The 12226-nt window shown below is 36.2% G+C and overlaps 1 protein-coding gene across 1 annotated transcript; it reads left to right on the top strand.

The window, feature by feature from the left end:
• The first annotated feature begins 544 nt into the window (after nucleotides 1-544).
• Nucleotides 545-11762, top strand: LOC107818128 (transmembrane E3 ubiquitin-protein ligase FLY2-like). Its single transcript, XM_075219936.1, has 15 exons — nucleotides 545-1292; nucleotides 4495-4567; nucleotides 4838-4965; nucleotides 6152-6267; nucleotides 7402-7462; nucleotides 8070-8136; nucleotides 8218-8295; nucleotides 8415-8572; nucleotides 8884-8943; nucleotides 9018-9111; nucleotides 9724-9891; nucleotides 10366-10694; nucleotides 10817-10933; nucleotides 11024-11191; nucleotides 11416-11762. Exons 1-14 carry the CDS (start codon nucleotides 1143-1145, stop codon nucleotides 11123-11125), a joined length of 1701 nt encoding a protein of 566 aa, XP_075076037.1. The 5' UTR covers nucleotides 545-1142; the 3' UTR covers nucleotides 11126-11191; nucleotides 11416-11762.
• Nucleotides 11763-12226: the final 464 nt, after the last annotated feature.

Raw genomic sequence — 12226 nt, 5'->3', positions numbered from 1 at the left:
TTGTGAACTTAGTCCATAATCTGTCAACCTTTGATCATGAGGCGGCCAAACATTACAAACTTTGTAAATTTTAATTATTTTTTAAATAGGCGTCCTAAAAACAACTATTTGTGCACTTCACCCCCAATCAATCAGCCCGTCTAAAACAATAAAGAACTTCAAACGCTCATGTTTGAAGTTCATTTTGAGGCGGCCAAACTTTACAACTTTTTAAATTTCAACTAATTTTTAATAGGGCATCCTGAAAATGGCTATTTATGCACTTCACCCAGAATTTGTTAGCCGATCCAGAGCAACATAAACTTCATACCCGCTAAGTTAATTCTGACCCGGCTAAACTTTACAAACTTTGTAAATTTTGACTATCTTTTAAATGGGGTTTCTAGAAACGGCTATTTGTGCACCTCGCCCACAAACTTGTCAGCCTGTCCAGAACAACATAGAAGAGATAAGGAAACAGGTTCCATCCCTTTCATTCGGTGACAGCTCAATCACAACCGTTCAGAATGATCTTTAGAAAACTCTTTTGAAGATTCCATGGCCCAATGTCACATAACTGTAGGCAAGCATTAGCTTTATGCTTCATACCCACCAGTCAAACTATCATCCACACGGGACCACACCACTGAACCTAGACTTCATTTTTACCAAAGAAATTTAGGAGAAAACTATTGTCAAATGCTCTTTAGCTTAGTCTTAAATAGATTTTCTGCATAACTGACCCCCAACCCCGACCTCCCCTCACCCCCATTTTATTTATCCATGTATTAGAACATATTTAATTAATTAATAAAATATTGGGATAAATGTTTACTTATACTAACTGTTTTTGAATAAACAAATGCAAGTGCGGGTTTCTTAATTTCTGGTTCAAGAATTGACCAGTGAAGGCATTCTTGGTAAACCCCAAATCAACAATTCAAATGATTCTGCTTATGTTGAGCTTTCATTTTCTCTGAAGTTGATTGGTCTCTTGATTTTTTGTTGTTTGGACTTCACTTTAAGCAACCCCCATTTTTTGTATTTCTTCTTTTTAATTTTTTTTAAAAAATTTCTCTTCTTTGTAACTGTAATGGGCTTTATTTCTTCATCTGGGTTGTTCAAGAATTGCTTAAAGGAGAAGACTTTGAATTGATCTTAAAATGGGTGTGGCTAAAAATTTGATCTTTTTGAGGAAAAATGATGGGGTTTTGCTTAGAGTTTTATTCAGTTTATGGTTCATCTTTGGTGGATTTTGTCCAGTAATGTGCCTCAGGCCTCTCAGGGAAAGATATCGATCGTGGGGCGATGAGGTTAGTATTCGGAGTTATATTCTATTTGCTCTTCTTTGTTTTTTGCTTGCAAGTAGAAATTATTTTTTATTGGAATAAAATGTGCCCAAATAGTGGAATAAGTGCTGCTCTTACTAGTTTAGATTGTAGCATAGTCACTACGTTGATTAATTGATTGATCGTCGATTGTTGTTGTTGCTGTTGTTCTAAAACAGGATTGGTTAATGTTGTAAAAGTATCTCGCGGTGAAGTTTGCTACTTTAATACTGAATTGCATATTAAAAAAATGAAGCTTTACTCATTCAGCTAACATAAAGTGCGAAATTTGTGTTAGCTAGCTGGTGAATTCTAGTCTTATGATCGTATTGTTTATGATTGGTTCTATTTCTTGTGTAGTTTTGCAGTGTTTAAAAATGTAGTCGAAAAACTTTGCATGGTTTAATTTCTGCTGATATGTTAAATTGCTCTCTCCTTATGTTAAGTAGCTTGAGCTATGTGGTTAATGGAATTGATATCTTTGGCTCCTGGCGAGCAAGAAAAGTACTATTGGTTCTTCTACCGTTCTACGTACTGCCTTGACATTGGATATTTATAAAATGGGCCGTAGTGGAATGGAACAGATATTAGGGATTCATATAGTTACCCCAACTAGTTTGGGAGTAAGGCTAGTTGTTGTTATTGTTGGAATTCTTGATGGGAAAGTTCTGACTTTGGTGCGTGGCACTGAGTTTCTGTTAAATATTTTCTGTCCCTAAGTTTAACCTTAGGCTTCTGATTGAAAGGAAATAGGTTTACGCTTAGGCTGAAACTCGAAAGGGCTTTCGTGAAAGCTGATTGATAGGAAAGAAGAAGAGACTGGTGAGGGTCTAAAGTGATTCGGTGTTGTTGTTAATTGGATAAGCTAGCGATGACAAGCATATATGGGGGATGTAGAAGATGTAATGTGGTTAATGTTCATATGCTTCAAGTTTGAGTGGGTTAATTAATGGAGCAAATTTTTCACTTTTCATTATTCTTGTTAAGTCTTAGCTAACTTGACCTTATGTCAGTCAAAGGCTGAGCTCTTTTATTACATTGATGGAACTTTATATGACATATATTAAAAAAAAGGGAAAAAAACCTGCGATAGAAAGGTGATACGTTTGACTAACCCGCACTTCTATTAGACTTTCTCTTTGAAGTCTCAACAGATGCCAATGTTCTTGTATGCTTTTCGCCAAAAGAAGAAGAAGAAAAAAAACTAGGTGAAATGTGAAATTAGAACAAAGTTTTATGCGCTTGCCAGTTCGTGAATGATGCTATAAAAATCTGCTGTATGATGATTACTCCAATAAAAACATGAAAAGCCTAAGTAGTGTTTTGGAGAAACATCTGATGATAGAATAATGCATATCTCTAGTATATGATGAAAAATTCTTCAACATATGTACCATTTAAAGGTAGGGGTGGCAATGGGGCGGGGCGGGGCGAGTTTTCTTTAATGCGGGGCGGGGCGGGTTTGCTCCTATGCGGGTGCGGGGCGGGTTGAAACCATTTTAATTTTTTAAAAGCGGGGCGGGTTGCGGGTTTGACGCGGGTTGAGTGCGGGTTCAACTGCTATTTTACATTCTTTTTTCAGCTAGCAATTTTATTTTAGGTTTCTGTCCAAAGAAAGTATACTTATTTTTTGTATCTTGTAATTATTTATATTTTCATTAATATTTTTGGTATTAAAAATCAACATAATGGTTACTATACAACAATGTTCATTATTTCGGAAGTCAAATATTTTTTCTTAAATTGTGATTTTTCATGCATTTTATAAAAAATTTATTTATAAAACATTGTGACTTGTCGTTGTCTTTTACATAGTTTATAAATTTATAAATATGTAAATTTTATATTTCAAATTGAGAGTATTGCATTGTCTCATTATCAGTACTCCGACAGAATGTTGTTTTTAAAACAGATAAATGAATTAGCTATAATTTTTCCACTCACTTATCGGATAAATAAACAAATGCAGGTTACAACTTGGTGCGTCTGGCATGGTTACTGTTTATTTGTATGTCGTCCCTACCGTTTTCGATTTTTATAATTGCAATTCATGCACAAACTAGTTTGTTTCAGAAAAAATAATAGGAGAAAATTTAAGCGGGGCGGGGCCGGTTGAAAAAAGGAAAAATAGCTATGCGGTGCGGGGCGAGTTGAAATTCTTGCTGGTTAAGCCAAACCCGCCCCGCACCCATCCCGCCCCGCCCCGCCCCGCTGCCATCCCTATTAATTAAAGGAAACATCATTCCTTCTTTCTTGCACATGTTGCATGTAAGCATCTACGGGCCTAAGCAAAACACATGTCTAGATGCAGCCTAGGTGTGGCAACCATAGGCTGGTGAGAGGAATTCAAGCTATTTGGCTTAATCTGCAGCTGATAGGTCTAGTCCTTTATACTATTTGAATCTTACTAAATGTAAGTTTAGTATAAAAATGAGGAGATATGGGTGACAAAGTTATATGAGCTAAGAAGGAATAATCCATCTTTATTTATCCATTCTTTTTTTTTTTTTTGATTTGCACCGGGTGTCCGAGTCTCTTCGAGCCCCGACTATTTCCGGGGATGCACAGGCCCTCGGCAAGGAGTTTCCCGCAAGTGCACCACGATTAATTCAGGTTTTACCCAGTCCGATGGCCCTCAGAAATTGTTTGCACCCAGTGGGTTTCGAACTTGAGACCTTGAAAGGGAGCAAACCCCAAGGCTCAAGTCAATTGCCACCAGGCCAACCCCTGAGGGTTATCTTTATTTATCCATTCTTTTATATGAAACTTGCTCTTATGAGTATTACCTTGTCTAATTATATTGAGAAAATCCCGAACAAAGTAGAATTTTCTCTGGAACTATTTCATGTATATGCCTACTGCCAAGATATCTGCCTCTCCAATCAACTCTTGACACCAATAAAGAGTTGGTGTTTACATAAAAAAAAATTCAGGGATGATGAAATGCCTAGATAAATTCAGTCAATAAGATATGTAATTACTAGATGGATAAACTCGGTCAATGAGATATTTAATTATTCTACTCAGTTATGACTTTTGGAGCTCATTTATGAGTATGGAACTCTGGAAAGGAAATTAGTCCTGCATTTGAACATGGAACCTGAAGATAATTTCATTTCCAAAAGTGAAAAAGGCCTTCTTTTTGTTTCCGCCTAACCTTTAATCATATCCTTATTGTTTGTTGCAGTGGCTTCTTGTTAGAAAGGATGAAAATGAATTGGGGCCATTTTCTGCTTGGAATATAACAGGAACTTATAGAGGTTTGTAAGTTGGTTGTAAATATGATATTTTAGTGCATTGCTCATATTACATATGAGTTGAACAGAATGCTTTACTGTTGTTCTACTTTTCAAAATAACGCCTTATTTGTTTTGTTAAGCCAACTGGGCTAAGAACTTATGGCCAATTTTGTAAGTGATTGAGTGGAACTCATCAAACACAACATAAAGGAAATTCTCATGCTCGTATCAATTACTATAGCTTTCTGTCTTGAATCTTATAATACCTTCTTCTGGACATTTGAGCTGCAGGGTCTTGGAGATTCCTAGATTCAACAAATGGCTCTTCCAGGTTTCCTGATTTTAGGAAGTCCAATGGCAACTCGGTCCTTGAATTGATAAGTAATCCAACAAAAATAACTGGTGTCCATTATGTTCAGGTAGTCCTGTCATCATTAAATAAGTGAATTTCTTTACAAATTATTGTGCTAACTTCCATTGTTTCCACGTAAGTACTTGTCTCTGACCTTTTAAAAAAATAAAGTTGTATACGTCATTGTGTCCCAATAGGTTTACTTAATTTTTAAGTAGATGTTTTGGTTAGTTTACTCACTCTTTCTATTAGAGCTTCTCTCATAAGTCATACCAGGTATCGTTTACTGTTGTTTACAACTTTCAAGAATTCAAATTCATTTAGCTGTACAAATTTTTGAACTTTGATGTGATGTTCTTTATCAAACTAACTAGTCAAGAATTTCTTTAATATTTTGTCCAACTACCACTAATATAGTACATAAATCAACTTAAGATTTTATACTTTGCATCCATTCAAATACTGTCATATGACAAGGATTGTGCTGCTATTTTGCTGAAGAAGTCTTACACAGCAAAAAGAGGCAGCCGGTGCACAAGACATCCCGCGTTCACGCAGGGTCCGGGGAAGGGACGCACCCCAAGAGGGTGTGATGTAAACAAGCTAACCTAATGCTTGCATTTGTGGCTGCTTCCACGGCTCGAACCCGTGACCTACAGGTCACACGGAGACAACTTTACTGTTGCTCCCAAGTTCCCCTTCTTACACAACATCAGTCGTTTACCCAAAGTTCCCCACAACCACTTTGGTATTTCATCCCAGCAGTATTATGGAACAAATGTCTATTGCTACTATTAGTCTATAGCTTATGGTGGTAGTGGTGTAATGGAATTGTTCTTCATCTTTTTATTTGTCCTAGCATTTCTATCATACCCTTAAATATGCTGTTTGTTGAATAAGCAAACTTCTTCCTGCTAATCCCTTTGACAAATTGTAACTTATCCAAAAATACCTGCATATTTGTAAACCAGTGAGTTATAGAGCTGTAAGCTCAACACCTTACTAGGAATAGTCTGATGTGCTTACTGATTCTAGCTTTGCTTCGTTATTGTAATGTATTGCTATCCTTTGATGAGTTGTGCATAAGCAGTGAAAACACGCGATTCTGAAAATTGAAGTCCAATATACTTTCTCTATTGCTGATTTACTATTAAAAGTGATATTTAGCAGGGGTTTGATCTTGCTCAGATGATGAAACTTTTTATGCAGAAATTGCACATTTCTACAATTTAACTTCACGTTGTACACAACAGGGTGCAATAATTTTCCATGATGTTTTTGACAATGAACATGGAATTGGTGGTGCTCAAATCAGAGTAGAAGGTGTATATATATGGCCATTCAGACAACTTCGAATGGTAGCTTACAGGTACTAGTTGCTAATTGGTACCTAGTCTGGAATAAAATTGATGTAAAAATATGCTAAAGTAATTAAGTAACTCATGCCAAAACTGTACAATAGTTGTTTTCTAGCTTTGAAATGCAACCAGCTTTTATCCTGCTGAATGATTCCGATAAAAAATAGTATTTAACAAAACCAATGAAGAACTGTTATATGATACATAAATGGATGGTCAGAACTGGTGCCTTTGCTGAAATTGAAGTAATTCATGCCAAAAATGTACAACAATTGTCGCCCAGGCCTTTGGTCTAGTGGTAAGAGTGCATCGCGTAAAGTGTGGGCTAGGCGGCACACGTTAGGGGTTCGAGTCTTACTGCTGACAAAAGCCTGGTACTTAAGTGGAGAAGGGTAGAGGGGCGGGCCAATATATCCAACCGAGCTTCGAACCGTGTGCCACTAGCCCTCGGGTATTTCTCAGTTATAAAAAAAAGAGTGTACAACTTTTTCTAACTTTTATTTCTAGAGTCCTTTTATCATGCTTGAGGATTGAGATTAAAAGTTGTATTTATGAACTCAGATAAGAACTGTAATATGATACATAAGACGATGGATGGTTATGACTGATGCATCTATGTTAAATTTGATTTGTATTATGTCTTGGACCGTCTAGAGAACATAATGGTATTCTATTCGGGTTCAAGCAATATGGCCTCACGTAGGAACTATTAGCTTATATGAAACAATGGCCTGGGTATAATGTACTACAGTAAGAAAGAAAGATAACAAGATAAAGCCTCATATATTACCTCTCCATTTCCCAGGTTTAGTTCCACTTAAGGTGCTTTATAGTGCATGAAACTATCAAGGCCATATTGTTCAAATTACCAAAACAGCAGTGTACGTACTTATAGTTGACTACTTTCTTGTACTTGCTAAGTTGAAAGCGGAGCTATTCTCAGTGCAAGAATAATAATCCTATCTGTTTTGATGCAGTTAGTAGCTGCGTATTAAGATATTTACTCACCTTTAGAATGTCTAAATCTTGTGTTCTTCATAAGATGGAATTTAAACTTTAGATATTGGTTCACACATCACATAACATGGTTGGAGATCCTATCTTAACATGCTTCATCAACTCACAGTCGTTCTTCTAATTTGCAGTGGCAAAGATGGTGAGTTTGGGCAGGAAGATGATTATCTATTGTCGAATCCATATCACTTGGTATTAATTACAACAATATGTCATTTGTCCTCAGCATGGATTATTGAAAAGAGTTTTGACATGTCACCTTATGATCATCAATAACATTGAGTTCTGCTGCTGCTAGAATCGGTTGAAGTACTTTAATTTTCTTCAAATGTGTCACATATTTGTATGCTTTATGTTTGAAGAACGCCATGCTTGAATTCCATTGAGAATTTGGCATGCTTTGAATTTTATATGATATTCTGGTAATGGCACAACAAATTTCAGAAGTTTTTTCTTCTACTTCTTTAGAGCTCCCTTTGTCTACTGTATTTTTCTTTTTCTAAAGAAAATTGCAGGGTATATCTCTTTATTAACATTTGAAATTTTAGCACATATTTGGATAGCCATAAGTAGAATTCTCTTTCAAAAGCGGGATAATGAGATGGAACTTCTAATACTATTCATATCCTGCAGATGGTTTTCCTTCCCCCTTATCCTTTGCTTTTTATTTCTCTTTTTGGTTTTTTAAAAATGTTTTTGGATGTTCCGTTCTTCCAGTGACAGTAATCTGAGTTTTTAGCTGTTAAGAAGATTTTTGTCATTGAAAATGACTTGCTTCATCCATTATCTTTGTTGACAGCTTGGAGTTTTCTCATCCCAGATCTTCCAGGAGTCTTCTCGAGATAAGATTTGGAAAAAGAAACACTGTAATAATGTTTACTCAACGTCGATCCGGTTTTTAATGTTGTAACTTCTCGCTTAAGCTATGTATCTTTTTGTTTCTGCAGCACCGTTTTATGAGATGGAGAAACATTGTAATATTGAAATTGCTGCACAAATTGCTCGTGTCTCATCCTCCACTAATGGTACTTCGGGTTTTCTTGTTTACCTTTCACCTTTGATATGATACAAGATCCTTGATCATACCTCATCCATAAGCTTGTGCAGAATATCAGGAAGAAGTGATTTATCTTTTTTTTGTCAGATGGTGCTCGTGATCATTATCACCTAGAAGGATTGATAGAGAGCCCTTCAGTGGATGCTGACGGAGACTGTTTCTCACCAATGCTATTGAATGCTACCTCTGTCAATATAGAGGTTTATTACAACAAAGCAGTGAACTATACATTGATGGTCACATTTGTATCCTAAAACACTTCTCTTTTTTACTCCCTCTGTCCCAATTTATGTGACGGTGTTTGACTCGGCACGGAGTTTAAGAAAGAAAGAAAGAAAGATTTTTGAAACTTGTGGTTTAAAACAAGCCATAGAACTTTGTGGGGCTATAAATCATCTAACTAATTGTAAAGTTGGAATTTTGAATCTAAATTATTTCTAAATAAGGAAGTATAACATTCTTTACTTAAAAGAAAAGTATGACAAAGAGGGATTATTAGTATCATTTTTGCTATAAACTGCACTTGTCTGGATTCCTTAACTGCCTAATCCACCAGATATCTTTTCTGCAAGTGCTCCTTCTTATTCGACAAATGGAACATAGCAACACTCAATCAGTAAGACTACCACCATCCATCTCTCTCTCTCTCTCTCTCTCCCAATCAATGATATGTGATATTTTTTTTTCTAGGGAGCTGCCAAAGTTTCAATTCTGATGATTGGACAACAGGCTATCATGGATGCTTATCTTTGTCTTTTGCATCTGACCGCTGGAATACTTGTTGGTAAGTTTGATCGGTAGTTGTTGTCTTGGTCATTCTAACTGGTACTAGTATAGTCGCAGAGTTCTGTGTAAGCTATTCATTCCTTGTGAGCAGAGGCGGATCCAAGATTTAAGCTTTATGGTTTCAACCTCTAAGATTCTTAGTATGAACCCATTGTATTTCTAAAGTTATGGGTTCAGTTTTCATGAATGTTTATACATAAATATATACTTCGTGTTGAAAGTGCGGGGTTCAATGAACCCGGAACCGATACTCTGCATCCGCCTCTGGTGATCAGGCGTTCTGCGGTCAGAATGCAAGTCATACCTATGTCATATTCTATGTAATTTGCCACTTTGAAAGCAGCACTGTTAAAAGTTTATGTAGATGGTTCTTCAAATGATTGACATTCTTAACTTGTTCATTCTTTTCTCATAACAAACTTATGTTGTTGGATATTGTCAATGAAGCCCTACCCTTGACTCCCAAGTATCACTTTTATATAGTTTTTCTTCATAGAAGTCTCTCCAAACTTATATCCAATTCTTGCTCTGTTAATTAAGTCTTTATAAGTATAAGCTGGTCACTGATTTCTTATGGAACTGTGTACCTCTCCCTTTAATTCTTTTGCAGAATCCCTTTTCAATGCTTTTGCAACTGCTGCATTCTTCAAGTTTGTTGTCTTCTCGATATTTGAGATGAGATATCTTCTTGCTATATGGAAAGCGAATAGGCCAATGAATAGTGGAGAGGCTTGGGAAGCAATGAGGCGTGAACTGTCAGTACTTTACGGCCGTTTCTGTAAGTATCTTTTACTTAATGTGGACTTGTATAAAATAGATGGCAGAATCTGCAACTGGAGATTTGTTTGATACACATACCTTTGTTATCAATATGCATGACTGCAATTGAAAGGGTAGTTAGATGTTAAAATCAAATAACATATCTGGTTTCACCAGCATTTACGTCTTTCTTTGTCCAACTTGCTGATGGACAGGCTAATGAATTAACCACTTCTTATTCTATCACTTTTCCCCAATTTTTTTTTTGTTGTGAGCCAACGAACTTTGACCAAGTACAAGAGAAAGATTTCCTAAAGGAACGTTGAAGCATTTGCTTCGGGTCTTTCCAGTCTCCCTCTCCTCTCAAAGTTGGGCTACTTGAGTTACATGTGCAGTTGGTCATAAACAATCTGCTCGCTTTTTACTTTTCCTTTTCCTTTGTTTTTTCCTCTTTTATAAGAACCTTTTTTATTATTTTCTGAATCTTTTGCAGATGGGATCCTTTTAGGTGGTATATTGGTCATGTACGAGTTTCACAAGCTTCTACGCCCTATTCTTCTCCTTTTACACTCTTTTTGGATACCTCAAATTGTAACTAATGTTATTCGTGACTCGAGAAAACCGTTGCACCCTCATTACATCCTGGGAATGAGTATAACTCGTCTGGCAATCCCATTATATGTCTTTGGCTGTCCTCACAATTTCATGCGTATAGAGCCTGACAAGAATTGGTCCATTTGCTTGGGAGTTTTTATGGCGTTGCAGGCGGCAATTCTTCTTCTGCAGCACTATCTTGGATCTCGATGGTTCATTCCACGTCAGGTTTGATACTATTCCGTCAGCTGAATCTCTCGAAAGGATTAATTGTTGAAAGCAGGAAAAACTGAAAATAATTCATTCTGCCCTTTTACCTATCTTTTGTAAGCTTTATTGTTGTGTTGCAGATTTTACCCGAGAAATATAACTATTACAGAAGGTTTGATCAGGGTGCCAATAGTGCCGCTGATTGTGTTATTTGTATGGCTGCTATTGATCTTACTCAACGTTCAAATAATTGCATGGTAATATATATAGTCATGATAAAATTTTCTCTCCTAATTTAGAGTTCCTATTAGAATGTGATTTTAACTACAAAATTTCTCGATATTCAGGTGACACCTTGTGATCATTTCTTTCATTCCGGTTGTTTGCAAAGATGGATGGACATAAAGATGGAATGTCCAACATGTCGACGTCCTCTTCCACCAGCCTGAATAGATGTTATTTCTTGAATTCATATTGATATAGAGCAACTGACATTGCTCAACCTGTTTAAAAAGGTAAATGGCTTTGCATGAAATTATATTTGAACAGACGACCGACTTGCTAGCTCTTGTGGACACTTTCGGTTTAATAAATTCAGCAGTCATTGTGAATGGAGTTTTGAAAATGTTATAGTTGTAAAATGTCATATGCTTGTAATTATTTTCCTATAAATAGATATCTGAAGGTCCTTAACCGAAAAGGAAAAAATGTGTTGACAAAGTTTTGTTTTTTATTTCAGGTTGGCAGACTGAGAGCATACTTAAGAAGACTTCACTAAGTTATTGAAAGTTAACACAGATTCACCAGACTGCTGTGCAGATGACCTGTAATGTACATTAGTAATGTAATAGCTTGTTCAAGTGATAACTGCCTATTCTTTTCTTGTATTACACCACAAACAGATTTCTTTAGAAATACATTTACTTGAGTCTAGAGCAAACTATGTGGGAAATGTGTAGTTATTTCCAAGTAGAGAATTCTAGACGGAAAGCTGATATCTTTGGCTGGGGAGCCCTAAGATCAGAGACCTATCTTCAAGATGTAAATTACAGGTAAATAGCAAATATGTTTGGTTTTCAAGAACAAGTGATGTGTATATCAATCTTGAATTCTTGCAATAGGATTAAACCACATGCTCTACCGCTTGTGTGGGCCCCTGTTAATTCCTTTGAGTTTTATAGCCCGTTTGGCCAAGCTTCTAAAATCAGCTTATTTTGAGAAGTGTTTTTTTCAAAAGTACTTTTAAAAAAAGTGTTTTTGGTGAGAAGTAATTTATGTTTGACTAATTAATTAGAAAAGTACTTTTGAGTAGTAATTAGTGTTTGGCCAAGCTTTTGAAAACTGCTCTTAAGTGTATTTTTTCTCAAAAGTGCTTCTCAGAAAAGTGCTTTTGGAGAGAAACTACTTTTTCTGTTTCTCCAAAACTGCTTCTGCTTCTTCTCAAAAGCACTTTTTTTCCTTCCAAAAGCTTGGCCAAACAGGCTATTATACTAGCGAACGTACTCCCCTGCAATCTCATGCACAACAAAAGAAATTAGAAAAGAAATTTC

Source organism: Nicotiana tabacum, chromosome 8 (assembly GCF_000715075.1).
Source record: "Nicotiana tabacum cultivar K326 chromosome 8, ASM71507v2, whole genome shotgun sequence".
Taxonomy (NCBI): Eukaryota; Viridiplantae; Streptophyta; class Magnoliopsida; order Solanales; family Solanaceae; genus Nicotiana; species Nicotiana tabacum.
Note: the sequence above shows the minus strand (reverse complement) of the source record. Positions and strands in the feature narration are given on the sequence as shown.

Excerpts from the sequence above, each read along its gene's own strand:
- LOC107818128 (XM_075219936.1), top strand. The coding sequence starts at position 1,143 with ATGGGTGTGGCTAAAAATTTGATCTTTTTGAGGAAAAATGATGGGGTT. Across the intron at positions 1,293-4,494 it reads ATCGATCGTGGGGCGATGAG|TGGCTTCTTGTTAGAAAGGA; the intron begins GTTAGTATTCGG and ends TGTTTGTTGCAG. Across the intron at positions 10,934-11,023 it reads AACGTTCAAATAATTGCATG|GTGACACCTTGTGATCATTT; the intron begins GTAATATATATA and ends CTCGATATTCAG.